Source organism: Chlamydotis macqueenii, chromosome 3, assembly GCF_036417535.1.
Source record: "Chlamydotis macqueenii isolate bChlMac1 chromosome 3, bChlMac1.mat, whole genome shotgun sequence".
Lineage (NCBI taxonomy): Eukaryota > Metazoa > Chordata > Aves > Otidiformes > Otididae > Chlamydotis > Chlamydotis macqueenii.
Window position 1 is genome coordinate 37,641,128 of NC_141558.1, and position 16,199 is coordinate 37,657,326.

Consider the following 16,199-nt stretch of genomic DNA (forward strand, 5'->3'; position numbering starts at 1 on the left):
TAGCTTTGCAAGAGATTCAGAAAGATCTTATAATTGCATTATAGAAGATTCAGATCACACATGAAATAAAAAACCTAACGTGACTTGGCCTTCATTCCCATTTTGCCAGAGGGTGAAACTTAAGAAACTGAAATGGGTACTGAGGCCTTTTCTGCCTCAAAGTGGGACAGCACATCCCACTTCTCCATCTTATCTTAGCAATGTCCACGGCTGCTGCTGTTCTGACTGTCACTTAAATTCAGAGAATGGACTATTTATATTTATTCATTACTGCTCTGGCAAGCTGTCAGCATTTTTCAAGAGTATGCAGAAGAAAGGAAATGATGAATCAGAACAGTTTACAGCGCCGTGAGAGCTGAGTGTGGTTTCAGATGACAAAGCATAGGCCATTCCCTTGCCAAGGACATTGATGGAAGAGGACTCAGAGTTTCTGCACAGTATATTCATGTTTGGGAAATGACGAGTGCTTCTGCTATGACAAGAGAGACAGTCCTATTTTTAGGACAGACATGTTGTTATTGGCTATTTGTACAATGGAGGCAAACAAAAAAAAAAAAACAATCAAGCTGATCCCCATTGTGTTAAGCTGTAAAAGTGACAAGCCCAGAGATGGAATAAAAACAAAAGCTATTGTTTCTATAAATCATCATGCCTGAGTCGAGACCTGCTGGTCAAATTAAAGGGCAAGAAGCAAATGTAGAGGTAGGAGAAGCAGGGACAGGTATCCTGGGAAAAGTATAGGGACATTGCTCAGTTGTGTAGGGACAGAGTCAGGAAGCCCAAAGCATGGCTGGAGCTAGCTTGGCAAGGGACATAAGGAATAATAAGAGCTTCTACAGGTATGTCAATCAGAAAAGGAAGGTCAAAGAAAGCATACCCTCCTTGATGAGCAAGACTGGTGAGCTGGTAACAACAGATAAGGAAAATGCTGAGGTACTAAAAAAAATTTGCCTGTCTTCACTGGTAACTCCTCTTCCCACACCTCTCCAGTAGATGGATGGCAAGACAGGAACTGGGGGAGCAAAGTCCCTCCCACTGTAAGGGAAGATCAGGTTCGTGACCACCTGAGGAACCTGAATATACCTAAGTCAATGGGACCTGATGAGATGCATCCCATAGTCCTGAGGGAATTGGCTGATATAATTGCCAAGCCACTCTCCATGATATTTGAAAAGTCATGGCTGACTGGAAAAAGGGAAACATTGCACCTATTTTTAAAAAGGGTAAAAAGGAGGATCCTGGGAACCTGACCTGTCAGCCTCACCTCTGTGTCTGGGAAGAACACGGAACAGATCTTCCTAAAAGCTCTGCTAAGGCACATGGAGGACAGGGAGGTGGTTCAAGACAGCCAGCATGGCTTCACCAAAGGCAAGTCCTGCCTAACAAACCCAGTGACCGTCTATGATGGAGTGACTACATCAGTGGATAAGGGAAGAGCTATGGATGTCACATATCTGGACTTCTGTAAGGCCTTTGAGACAGTCCCCCACAACACCATTCTCTCTGAATTGGAGAGATATGGATTCAACGGGTAGACTGTTCACTGGATGAGGAATTGGTTGGATGGTCACATCCAGAGGGTAGTGGTCAATGGCTAATTGTCCAGATGAAGGTGAGTGACAAGTGCTGTCCATCAGGAGTCTGTACCGGGACCAGTACTGTTTAATATCTTCATCAATAACACAGTGGGATCAAGTGCATTCTCAGCAAGTTTGCAAATGACACCCAGCTGAGTGGTGCAGTCAATGCACCTGAGGGAAGGGATGCCATCCAGAGGGACACACTTGAGAAGTGGGCCCATGCAAACCTCATGGGGTTCAATAAGACCAAGTGCAAGGTCCTGCACATGGGTCAGGGCAACTTCCAGTATTGATAGAGGCTGGGGGACGAAGGGATTGAGTGCAGTCCTGCTGAGAAGGACCTGGGGGTACTGGTGGATGAAAAGCTGGACATGAGCTGGCAATGTGCACTCACAGCCCAGAAGGCCAATCGTATCCTGGGCTGCACAAAAAGAAGAGTGGCCACTAGGTCGAGAGAGGTGATTCTGTTCCTCCGCTCTGCTCTCATGAGAGCCCACCTGGAGTACTGCGTCCAGCTCTGGGACCCCTAGCACAGGAAAGACCGTTGCAGCAGGTCCAGAGGAGGACCACAAAAATTATCAAAGGGCTGGAGCATCTCTTCTACGAAAAAAAAAGGCTGAGAGAGTTGGGATTGTTCAGCCTGGAGAAAAGGAGGCTCTGAGGAGACTTTATTTCAGCCTTCCAGTACCTAAAGGGAGCCTATCAGAAAGATGGGAACAAACTTTTTAGCAGGGCCTGTAGTGATAGGAAAAGAGGCAATGGTTTTAAACTGAAAGAGGGTAGATTTAGACTGGAGACATAAGGAGTACATTTTTTTCTATGAGCTTGGTGAAGCAACTGAACAGGTTGCCCAGAGAGGTGTTAGATGCCCCATCTCTGGAAATATTCAAGGCCAGGTTGGACAGGGTTCTGAGCAACCTGAACTAGTTGAAGGTGTCCCTGCTCACTGCAGGACTAGATGACCTCTGAAGGTACCTTCCAACCCAAACCGTTCTTTGATTTTTTTATTCTATTGGGATGATAGCTAGAAAGCTAGAAGTAAGATATATACACTTCCTTAGCAGCTGGAGCAAATGAATCAATCAAGCAACACCTGTCATGTTTTTACACATTCCAGTTAATGAAAGCTCAAATGAATTGTAAGGAAAAAAGTGAAGGTAGATGAAGGTAGATAAACTAACTACGATTCCAGGCAGGGTATCCCACTAAGCACTATGGCCTGGGGAAAGGTTCAGGATTCTTAAAAAAACTTCCTAGATGTGGCATCATTTCTTGAGAATTTAAATGTTGCAAGTGATAATAGTTGTAAGTGATCACAAAATTTGAAGATTTTCCTTAGGCAAAATATCACAGCTGCTTGAACGAGGATAAAAAAATAAACCCTGCTTGTTTTGCTTTTCCATAACACTCTCCACTATCCAAAGCAATAGTCCCTGTTTTAAAACCACAATGCTTTCGTGTCTGAAAGCGTTTTTTAATAGGCCTGAATGGTTTTACCCTATCAGTATAAAACCAAAGGTCACCTGGAGTCTAGACGGGCAAGGAAGCCTGAGTCCTGGGACCAGGCAGTTTTAGGAAGAACGCAAACCCATCAATAACTGGAAATGAACCTCAGATGAAATCACAGGAAGGAACTGAGGGTACATTCAGAGTAATTGTAACTGTAGTCAAGGCAGTGTATGGGCTTCTGCCTAAAGACTCACCTTTCCCCTGTCCTGCTATCCACAGTGATCTTCACTAGGAAGGTAATGTTCACTGAACAGTGGAAGGAACAGGTATTCATAGATTTGAGAAACAGGCTCAAAGCCTAAAGCCCACTGAGAGACAAAATCTCTAACCAGAAAGATCTTCACCAAGTCTGCCATAGGAGGGAGTTGTTGCAGCAGTATTCCTTTCTGTACACTTTCTGACAGCCACTTAAACTTGAACAACATGGGAATGTATAGGCATGATTCAAGTCTTGGTCTTGCACCACCACAGTACAGAAGAGGACAAAGGTATCAATGTTCCTGTGCCCAAACATAGTCAGAATCATTGCATGGTCCAACCACTTCCTTAATGATGCACACCTACAATCACCTTTCATGTTGACTTCTTGCCAGTATATTCTCTTGGCAAAAGTAAGGGCTGTTTGAATTAATTTATTCACAAATTGAATTATATTCTAATGCAACTTACTAAATGAAAACATCTATTAAAATACTTGTGTATTTTTATTTTGTGGGTATATTACTCTTACAGTTGTTCTGAAAGTTACATAAAACACGTGATGTGAAATGAAACCCTGCTACCATCTGTGAATAATGTAATCAGGCAAATGAGGAATAATGACTACATCATGGTAATTTAGGACAGAACATACTTAATTACAATTGTCAGCAGCTTGGTTTATAGCTCACAAACTTGAGAAAAGCATAGCACATAAAAAGAGTGGGGAAGGATTTAATCAAAATATGATTACAGAAGAGAACATAAATGACACATGATATTTCTTTTCAAGGGTCCACCACTATTATTTTCATCTTGAAGTGAAACATAAAACTCACCATCACACATGCACAGAAAGATAATTTCAGTGATATAGAGTTGCTTTTATGCATCACAAATCCATGGGGTTTAGCTTATAACAGAACAATAATCCTGCCCAACTCTTTGAGGTTGCAATTGGTGGGCAAGGAAATAACCTATGGGAATTACACCGGATTCTTTCAATTTGCTGAAAGTTTCCTATCTGTTCACAGACCAGAGGTGCAAGTCAGTATTGTCCCTCCCTGGTGCACAACAGCTTCCATTAGCAATGGTCTGCAGCAGAAAGCAAGCTGGTAGGATGCTGTTCTTCCCTACTCTGGCATTTTTTGAAGGTCTTCAAGGTGGGGTTACCTTTACTAGATTTGTCAAAATGAAGTTTCTTTTAAAATAAGGAAAAAATGTCCAGACTTTAAATCTTTTTGCATCAGACAAGGAAGTTCAAGACCCTGTTACTAAAAAGGTGCTTTTTCCTCTCCCCTCATTTCCTGTTCCATCTCTGTTCTACTTATTTTCCCCTCAGGCAGGTATTTCCATAATCCCTTCACTGTTGTACACGAATACCTCTTGGCCATTGATATTTATCTCTTTGCATCATCACAGGCAAGTAGGGAAGAAATAGGAACTGGAATGAAAAGAGAGTTATTTCCTCTGGTTAAACAGGAAGCTACCAAAATCTTGTTTAGCAATCCCTCCTCTCAAAGTTTCCTGTGTAAACACGGACATTTAAGAAAAAAAATGTCATTTGGAAAAATTTACTTCTCTGTATAAAATGTTTTACGACCCCTTTCTCCATAGGGCAGAAACTTAACAAGCATTTCTGAATTCCAGTTTGATTTACTTTCTCCAGTGATGAAGATACCTATCCATTTTGCCTCATGTTATAAAATATTCCTTCCATTTAAAGTATTCCCATTGCCCTAAAGTACCACACAAAAGCAAGAAACACCTGGTAACACCTGGTCCAGAGAAATTACAGCACCTGCCCTCAGACAGGGCAGCTGCTGGCACTGGTAATAAATAAACATATAAACGTATACATACATAAATAAATAAAAGCTGCTCACTGGTTTTATGTCAACAGAAGTCTAGATACTTTCCATATGTTTCTGCCTTCCCACAGCTGGGAAAAATCACATTGTACTAGTTCCATTCTGCCATGATAGCACACTGGATACTGTATCAAAATCTTTTATTAATGGATGGTTTAAGTTGTGAGTATTTTTTTTTTTTAAATCCTGACTCTTTCATAAATAATTTTGTTTCATAAGAACAACTTTTTGGGGGTGAACAGCAGTGGAGACTGAGAAAAGGAAAGCATTGTAGTTGATGAAACTATACCTTTTTATGACATGTTTTTTTATAAAGCATTTTCGTTATTACACGTCACAACATTTACTGTATAAAGGTGACATTTCAACATGAAACACTATAAATGGTGTTGCATCAGCTTATAAAAATCTAGATTTTCAAAATTTAATAATCAATTAAGATGATGTGCATGTTAGGAAGATTCCCTGGAAGCCAGTGAAAAGCCTGTACAAGCCCTGCACAGCTGCCTTGTCCCTAGACAAACCTGGCTCTCCCTTCTATTAGCATTTGGCTTCTCTGGAGAATTATGAGGGTGAAAAAGATCTAAAATAGGTATTTAGCATAGTTTTCCAACTTACTGTCTTCTCTTGAAAATATTTGTCATCACCTTAAAAGCCGGCTTTTAAATCTGGCTTATTAAAAAATAAATGATAGCCCTGTGCTTTGTGATGTTCATGGTTATGTATGTCTTGGAGACAAATAGTCCGTGGCCCTGAAAACATGAAAACAGATTTCCCCAGAACTTCTCTCATTCTCAGAATTGATCAGGCAATGTTAAATAAGAAAGCCTCTTCTGGAGTACCGTGGCAATAACTAACAACAAATATGACTAACCTAAAGCATAACAGACCAAACATACATCTAGGACTAGTGAATAAATACTCCCTCTGTGCAACAGGCAGCAGAAGGCTAAGAAAAGTGGAAAAAAAAAAAAGGAAAAGCATAAGAGAAACATTCACAAGGAAAAGATAACTAGCATTTAACCAAAGTATACAATTACCTAGATCACCACAACAGCTGGCAAGGGAAAGTAATATGCAATAAAGCAAGTCATGGCCTGCATCTTTAACAGTCAGACCCATCACACCAGAATCAGCTGTAAGTGCTGAGTTTGCCAGTGGCATGCTAAATACAAATTTGAGTTTAGGAACGTATGAAATTATTGAGCAAATGGACTTGATTTTGACTTAACTACATCACTTTTCCCTTTGCCTTAGCAAATGGGTATCATAATAAATATAGATGTCACACTACAGCCAAAACAATTCACAAGTAAACCATGCAAGGTTTGAACTGTAATTTGTAAGTGCTCCACTTTAAGCATGAAATAAATGACACTATTGTAGACCATGACAGACTTAGCTGAGAACGAAGCGATCTTTCAGAAGGTCAAGCAAACATAAACTGCTCAAAATTGCTCAAAATTATAGTTTTAAAGATGTTTAAGTAAAAAGAGCATGTCAACCAGACCTTCAAAAGTTATTGAGATAATAATCTTCTTGGCTCTGATTATTTCCTTCATACTGAAGAACTGTGGTTCATTTCAAAGAAAGGGTGAGTTAGGGAATGCATTAAGGTAGAGATTCCTAAAACATGCTCTGAACCTTCTATTAGGAAGGTGAAAGAAAATGCATCAATTTTATCTGAAAGGGAATACTCAGAAGATGAGCAAACACATTACAGAGTAGAGTCAAACCATCAACTTCTATAGCAAAATTAAGAACAAGAGAGTGTCAGCCAACTGGGGGTGATGGGGAAGACTACAGTAATATATGAAGGAATATGTTCTTTAGGCATGGAAATTAATACATGTTGATTTTGCACAGGAAACATGGCAGGAAGAACAGAGGTTGTGCATGTCCAGATAAGGTCCCAAAAAATGGAGTCAAAAAACAGATGGGGCACAAACCACAACTGAGAAGCTGGAAAGCATTTCCAAGTCCCACAGCTCAGCCCCAGCTTTGGGATGCAGATGCAGAAAACACATTCTGTCTAAGGATTCTGGCACTTGGCTATTTTAGGTATACACATTGAATGCAGGGCTAGCACTCCAAATATTTTAACAAACAAGGAAAATATGAGCAAATGTGTTATTTGACATGTGAGAAGAACTATTTTATGCATCATGTTCTAATAATAGAGTTAATTACTTTCTGTATAGGAAAAAAGAAGTAAGAGAAAGAGTTGACTTGGTATAAGTCCATACCATGACATTTAAAACCAAAACATTGAAAGCTTAGTCCCATCATGGTTTTGGTGGGGGCAGAGGCAGCGGATCCCAAGTATGATAGCTTCTTTCAGGTTTCTGACATGTCATATCACAAAGACAGAGAAAATCACATAGGCACAGCACGAGGCATAGAAAATTATTAGGCAAATACTTAACAATAAAAATCTCAAAAAAAAGAAGTCTGAAAAACTAGTTCACTTATCTCAAGATGAGTTTTACTACTCATGCAGTGAATTCATAAAACTGCAATATTAAAGGCAAGTAGTTCAAGCAGTTATAAACTTACACAATACTGTCCTCAAAATAAAAAAGATCAGGAACCTAATAACTGTCTTCCTTTCACAAGCTACTGACCTTTATTTCTCCCAAGATGAAGTTCACAGTGGAATTCACCAATGAATAGCAAAGATAAATCACATACCTTGAAGTCACAGCTTCCATGAATTCATCAAGAAGATCATCGTAGGCTTGACCTCTGATTCTCTTGTGTCTCAGTCCAATATACAAAGGATCTTTCAGCAATGCCTGTTAAAAAAAAAAGTTTGAACTATTACATGAGCAAGTTACACTACTACACTCTAAGTTAATAAGAAGGGGACAACAATACAGTGTTTGAGGATTAACCCGAGCATATGAAGTACATATCCATTTATCCACCTCTATATGAAGACTGAAGAAACGCAACAAAGAGATTAAAGAAACACTCTTTTGTATCAAGGAAAAGGGATACCTTAGTCTCAAAGGAAGTGTAATGTTTCCAAGTGAAAAAGTAAAAGTTTATTCTGGGATGTCAGGTTTCAAAAGTATCTTTTAAATCTTCAGTTAGTACTTTTCGCTTTTTCCTTTACATTCTGACAGTGCTCTGACAGTTTTTTTTTTTTAAAAATTTTCTTGACTTTTATCATCATGTTTCATAAATCTCTCCCAGAGTCCATAATTTCAACTGTGTTGATAAGTTGATATTCAGTATGCCAAAACATAACGAAGCCTTTGACCTTTTCCTTCCAAGGTTTTTGAATTGTCACTTTATATTGCAGCATTCTCCATTTCACTCATCCATGTCCATCAGTTGGGTGCGATTTCTGAATTTGCCTATGCTTAAATTTTGTACTTTTTCTTCCCTGAGATTTATGACCCAAAATTTCCAGTAGGTCCACAAAAACACTACGTCTGTATTATTCCATGTCTCCACTACTAGAAGGTCTTGTTTTAGTTTGATCGATTTCCAAATTATAACTTACAAATTACTAAATGTGTTCAAAGTGGTTTGCAATCACTTTTGACAATTCACTCCAGCTACAGCAATTCCTCAGTCTCAACACTTTCAATGGCTCCCCAAGAGTTCTCTTTGTAAGAGTAAGACACTCTGCTATTATTTTTCACAGGCCTCTGAAAATGAACAAGCTTATTTCCTTACTTCTCCATTGTACCTAGTGTGCAGTCCTCCCAACACATGCCCAAACAGCTTACAGAAATGCTCAGGAGCTTGACTGAACATTTTTCATCCAGAAATAATTTGCAAAACCAACATGGCTGCAGGATCATGTATGCCAGCTTCAATTAGGAAAACATTGCAAAGAAAAATACAGACCACCTCTCCTTTCAGAAGAAAGCCTTCAATGTACAACATGAAGTAACAAGGCTGGAAAGCTTTCTTACCCTGCTTCAGGATGGGAATCAGAAATCAGATTTCTGTTAGAAAAGTGCCTAAACTCCCTTCACAGCTTTTCTGTTTTGTAGAACTGAAAAATCCTTTGGGTCACGAGCCCCAGTTGAAGACACATTTGAATCAGCACAAAACTGAAAACCTTTGGTGGTATCCTGCCTCCTCAGGAGTATCCTGATGCAGGCCTACAGGTAGAGGTGTTTGTCTCTCCTTCACTTTTTTTCTCCACTTCCATAAAGTATTAAAGATATCACATTCGAATGTTTAAAAAATCAATGCAAAAATTCAGCAGCATTAAAAGCTGATTTTTCTAAAACTGTTTCTAAATTCATCACCATTTCAAAACAAACTATTTGTAATACATTACTTACAGACTTTCAGAAGTTTTTAGTTCTACTGTTTGAAGCAGAGACCAAATAAAGCTTAAAATTAAAATTACTTTGTAAATGAAAGTGAAGTCATTATGTAGTAAGCATTTCATTTGTTCCCTTCACCAATTCTACCCAGTGTTTATGTTTAAGGAGCATATTCTTTGGCTGAAATAATTTTATGTCTGTATTTACATTATTCTAGGTATTCTAGCAGCAAAATCAAAATCATAATTATGTACCTATTACAGATACTGCAGGAAATACTGGCGAGAATTTGATGTCAGGTACCTTCCAAAGTAATTTTCTTTCTTATATGCTCTTCTTTTTTATATATAATAATTTCCAATTTTGTAATCAATCACTATTTCTGGAATAATTTTTTTCATTTCCATTTTAAGTTTGCCTAGTTATTCAAAATCACCTCAAGAAAATCTGACAAATAAAGGATAATTTTATTCCTCTGGGAGACAAATTCACAGAAATTGCAAAGGAACAGTTTAGCAGCATGAAATCTTGAGACAAGTTTGGAAACCCTGTGGGAGTTGCCTTGAGCTTCCCAGCAGACTGAGCACACAAGGTTGGAAAGCAGAACTGCCAAGTGGCAAGAGCCTCCGTCAGGACCATCATGGCAGGGCTCGGAAACAGCAATCCCACTTCTAAAATCCCATTGCCATAGCTGCTCCACAGTCCACTTCAGCATAACTTATCCCCTTTCCAGCTCCCATAACTCTTCTTCCTAAACTGATTTGCAGTTTTAACGTATTTTCACAGGCTTTTTATGAAACGATGTGTGTTTTCTAATTTTATAAAATAATGCTCAAAATGAAAAAAAAAAAAAAAATATATATATATATATATATGGTGCCTTTATTTTTAAATTCCGAAGACCCATTTCCGAAATACTTCATGGCCAGACTGAGTCATGCTGATTCGTTCAAGAAGCCACCATAAGTTGAGTAGTGATTCTGTCAAAGCTGAAGAGAAATAGGCATTCACAGTCATGCTCTTTAAAAAGTGCTAAACAAGCCATGGATCTGTCTTGAAACATAGGCTCTTACACTCCTTTTGCAACTTTTTCATCTTTCATGTCTGTGAGCATTTAAATCTATAGCCAACGCTAAAACGCAGAACTCTGAAACCGCTCCGTTTACAAGACCACTACATGAATTTATTCACATATCTTTGATGCTGAAATTTAATGTGGAATATTTAAAACAATTAACACAATATTTCTGGGGTATGTTTAAACTTCCAGCCTGGGAAGTCTCACAAGCAGAGACAATTAATTCAGTGACACATCTCTGATGAAAAGCTTGGCCAGCTATACATCCAGAGTTTAAAATTCCTTTACAGCTCAGTGCATTCTGCTTCACAAACATTACAGTTCGACAAGAAATAGCCCCAAAAAGTTCTTTTATAGTCCTGTTTGGAACAACGTATGAAGAAACCCAGGGCGGAGACAAAAGAATGAAACATTCAGCAAATGAAAAGAACAGTGGTCACGTCTGAGCCCTGAGTGGCAAACCATTGTGGAGCTGCTCCCTTTCCAAAGGGTGCAGAAGAATGAATAAGCTGCTTAAGCACATTATCCCCTTATTCAGGTCAACACCATGCAAACCGGGTCCCCAGTGGCTGGTTTTTTTAGAGGGTTCACACATCTTGAGAGATTAACATTTGCTATCGACTATTTCATGGCTTTCAAAACAGATTACCAAAAAGAAAGTTCCATCCTACAATCGAGTATGTCAAGCTGACATGATGATTAGGTACTTTTCCTCAATGACTTGGGTTTCTTTTGTTCCCCAGCTTGTTGTCAAAGCTTAAACTTTGTTTTGTTCTTTTGGAAATTGAATCTCCTTCAAAACATAACTCTGCTTTTTTTTTCAGGTTAGTGGGTTTGTTATGTGTATTAAATGATACTGAGAAAGTTGACACTAGTTTATTTTTAGACACACTCACTCCAAGGCTAAAAAAAAAAAGTTCTAAAACATTCAGGTTTAGCAATGTGGAACATTCAATCTTTAACAGAAATAAGGTTTTACAGGAATAAAGGGCTTATTTGAGGTTCTGGTACTGGAAATATCATGTAGATCTACTTAGAATTAGCTGTGTAAAATAACAAAGAGTTCTTTGAAGCACCACCTGAGTGCATTAAAACTGTAATGACCTTTAGGGTTTTAAGAAAAAGGCAAGCCGTTTATACCATCTTACTTGTGCGCACTTACAGTAAAGAGATCAGCAAATCATCAAAGTCCAAGCAAGGCTTGAGCTGTGCACCTGGCTCTAATTTAGCTACAAAAGCCAAGCCAGTGAGAAACAGAAAATTGCACCCTTATATATTTCATCAGTTGAGAACAAACATGCTAAAATGTCATCTGTTTTCAAACTTGGCACCAGGACATTTCCTTGGAACAGATACATGATTTAGTGAACAGCTTCATGGAAAAGTGGAGGTGAAGAACTGCAACACATTGAGCCTTTCCAGTCACAACGACGGCAGCACAGAGCGTCCAGAGCCTCTGGACGGAAGTGTTTGGTGTATGGTAACGCTTCAGAGCGGCAACTTTCCCTCATCCCATTGAAATGTTAAAACCCTCCAGTTCTACAATGGGAAATGATTTGCATTAGTTATAAAATTAAAGGAGAACTACATTTATAGGGGACATTAGAAGCTTTGGGACACAGACATGCCACATGCCAGAAATGAAACACATTTCAGAGTATGATTGGTCTAACAGGGCACACAGTTACCAAGAAAACTGAGGGAATGCCACTGCTTTGTCAAGTGTTAATATTTTCTTACATTAATACACTCTAAATTCTTTCTGTAAACAACTTCTTGTCTCAGTTTTCACAGGTTGGGGAAGGGCTGGTGAGCAGAGGGGAATTTCTGCTCTCCGGGAAAGTCAGACATTTCCAACGTTTTTTTTGGTTCACCAGGACTGAAATTTCACTCAATGTGAAACTTTTTCCAGTAAAAGTGTTAGCCAGTCAGAAGCAACGTCAATGTTTTGGACTTAACTTCAGCTTCTATCAGTATTAACTACCCAGTAATCAATCTGCGTTCATTTAAATTTTTTGTTTGCAAGCACTAGTATGCTGACTCTCAATTTTATGTCCTACAACAACTGGTTACACCTGCAAAGTGTTTTTTATGGTATTAGGAAAGATGTGTAAGATTTCCATCTATATTAGACTAGGAAGCCTTCTTTTTCTTTGAGTAATCTTATTTTGACATCAGGATGATGCCCTTAAAACATGTAACAGATTCCATATTTCCAAATGCTTACTGAATTTTGGATGTGCTGAATGCTGCAAGAAACACTGAGGCTAACTGGGTTTGAGGGTGTAGAATACTTTGCAAAAAATAAATTTCATAACCAGAGAACTAAAGATTTTTTTAAATTATGTTTTCTTTGAACTACATTGGTCCCAAGATATACTTACTAAGAGATCGTGACCCCTCCTGTTTAAAGACTAGACCTTTGTCAATACATTTGTAAACTGCAAGGGATTTCTTGCACAAGGAAAAAGGGGCCTTATCCTCTGCTTCTCCTCAAAAGGAGGAGATGTCATTTTCGGGAGTCTCAGCTAGCACTGTATCTGGACATCCCCAACAGACAGGTACTGGCATACAGACTATCACCTCTCTTTGCACCGCAGTGTCCTCCAGGGACTACCCCATAGGAAAGGATGTCACAAGTCACAAAAGATCCCAGAATAGAAGGCCAAAAAAAATGTGTATCACAATGGGTCATTCTAGGTATAAATAAAGGAGGAAAAGCCCCACACATTGGAGACGAGTTTAAAAAGCTGAGCCCAACTGTGCTAGACTTGCCAAACCCAAGTGTCTGCCAGTACTTGAGAGACAAAGATACTGTGTTTGCAGACAGCAGTTGTACTATAATTAACATTTTCCCATCTGTTACCCTAAAAACATCACCAAAAACCTGTCCATTGTCTGTCCAGACAAAATTCTAGACCTACAAGAGTCAAGAATTTAAAAGAGAATACATTCACAGTGTTCTTCTGGCATCAATCTTAAATCACTGCTTGAAGAAAACAATTTCTGTGGAAAAAGAATAAGAGCAAAGAATATTATGCAATTTTGAGACAATTCAAAATATCAATAGTTATTAATACTCTGATGAAACAATATCCTAATGTAACAGAAAAGAAGTTACAGTATTTCAAATTATGTTTAAAATAATTTAAGATTGTGCTAAAAAACACAGAGAATATGTTCTCATCCATATGTTCGTAGCGGTCCTACAGTTTTGCACAGCTACACCAGACATTATCAGTTATTTCTCCTTAAAGACAGGATTGACTTATTCAATCCAACTTGTTCTTTCCTTTCATAAGATTGTTTATCTGCCAATTTGACCTTTACATTCTTTTCTTGCCTTCTTCTCAGGAAGCTTACTAATTTCTTAACCTGAAGAGGAATTACCAGTTGTAACTTTGACTGCACACTGAACCCTGTTGCTTATATTTTAGTTATTTCCCACGCATGCAGACAGCTTTACCCAGCTGAAAAATTGTCAGCTCCAGTGAACTTTAATTTAACAACAACAACAACAAAAAAATCACCCTAATGACTGGAAAGAATGCTTCATAAAAGAAACTTGTAACACACTATGAAATTACCACAGTCTGTCCCCAAGGAAGAGACTGCACAAAGCCAGGCTGTGCCAAGGACATTCTGTGGGCTGCTTCCGGTGCATGTATGTGGCACTGAATAAAGGTCCCAGTGTGTGATGGCTGCGGGGAGATGGCGGGCTGCTTGCTGAGCAGGCACCATTCTTCTGGCGCTCTCATATGGCATGTTTTGCCTGCATCCCTTCTTCCCTTGTCATGGGTACCAGAAGGGCTCTCCTAGGAAGTAAAACTCATTCCCTTGCATGGAATACTGCGTCCAGCTCTGGAGCCCCCAACATAAGAAGGACATGGACCAGTTAGAGAAGGTCCAGAGGAGGGCCACGAAGACAATCAGAGGGCCAGAACAACTCTCCTGTTCAGCCTGGAGAAGAGAAGGCTCCAGGGAGACCTTATAGCAGCCTTCCAGTACTTAAAGGGGGCCTACAGGAAAGACAGGGAGAAACTCTTCAGCAGAGCCTGTTGCGATAGAACAAGGGGTAATGGTTTTAAAATAGAGGGAAGTAGATTCAGACTTGATATAAGGAAAAAATTTTTTAACAGTGAGGGTGGTGGAACACTGGCACAGGTTGCCCAGAGAGGTGGTAGATGCCCCATCCCTGGAAACATTCAAGGCCAGGTTGGACGGGGCTCTGAGCAACCTGATCTGGTTGGAGATGTCCCTGCTCCTTGCAGGGGGGTTGGACTAGATGACCTTTAACGGTCCCTTCCAACCTTAAGTATTCTATGAGTCTATGAAAGACCTTTTTTATAGTTATTTTCCTAGTACCATGCTTGTGTACCACCACCACATAGATGCATTACGTCTGTCTTTTAAATCTACATTTAACTTCAAGACCAAGTAGCAGCTATGCCAAGCAGGTCATTACTAAGGCACTTGATTGCCAGGAGGAAGTGGGAGGCAAAACAATTTCTAATCTTGGAATTTCCTTATATTTATATGAAAGAAAGAGCATAGAATGATCCATTTTCTGTGTGACTTGTGCCAATCCGAAAATAACGGCATGCTTTGTACAAACAGGGCACTGTCACTATGCGTGGAAGACAGAAGCAGCTGCATTTCAGAGATGAGCACCAAGTGGAGACAAGCAACATATCTACAGTAACACACTTCAATAATTTCATTTGTTGTTTGCTGTGAAACTCTTAAAAATGCTGACTTTACATCTCTCAACAGATATTTGAAAGTTTTGTAAGGACAGCCAGCACAAAACTTTGCTGAAATTTTTATTTTATCCTCATTTATTGTTTGAAGGGCCATTTATTGTTTGAAGGGCACTAGATAAATTTAAGCAAAGTTCACCAGAGCTTTTCTAACTCTTCTTCCTCATGCTTCCTGCTTAGAAGGAGTCACCAGTCCAGAATTCACAACCAGCCATGAGAAAACTCCATTATGGGCAATTTTCACAAGCCCCGAAAAGTGCAGTTTCCCACTAAAAGAGCTCAGACAACAGTCTGCTCCTCTCCCTACAATTTTTTCTCTCTTCCTTAGACATAAAACATTAGTCTGAGGAATACTTATTTCATTCTCATTGAATACTACTTTTTGTCTCTTCTCTGGAGGTTGCAAATTATTTTGTAATAAAAGAGCATCATCAAAATGTCTGAAGTGGTACTGCTGCACTAATTCAGGCTAGCATGCATCAGATGACTCACTGCCAGAACTGTATCCAGCAGAGTTAGTAAGGAGATAGTAAGGAGATTAGAGAAGCCTAAATCATTGTGTATTTTAAGAAAAAATAAAATGAACAGCAAGATAAATACTCTGCATTATGTTTAACAATCTCAGAGAACTCTCCTAATGTTAACATCTGTCTGCAGGGATAGGGATGATGCCAATTCCACAAATGCCTGTAATTTGAGTTGGAACTTGGAAGACGCTCAGAACCATGGTTTCGGAGCAATATTTCATCATATGCAATTTTAGGATGCATAACTCTTTTCTACAGTAAAACCAAAAACAAATGGTTGTCTGTGTGCCAGTGGCATTTCTTGAAAAACTTAATCATTTGCCTATTGAGAAAACAATAGTCCTGAAGAATCCAACATCGTTTAGGACTCAGCTCACACATTTT

At 39.1% G+C, this 16,199-nt stretch overlaps 1 protein-coding gene across 1 annotated transcript in view; it reads right to left on the minus strand.

Annotated features, from left to right (window-relative positions):
* ME1 (malic enzyme 1) overlaps positions 1-16,199 on the minus strand; it is a 177,032-nt gene that overhangs the window by 70,337 nt on the left and 90,496 nt on the right. The window contains exon 6 of the mRNA XM_086745759.1: positions 7,850-7,953. Coding sequence (XP_086601885.1) covers positions 7,850-7,953 — 104 coding nt within the window. The remainder of the gene's footprint in view (positions 1-7,849; positions 7,954-16,199) is intronic.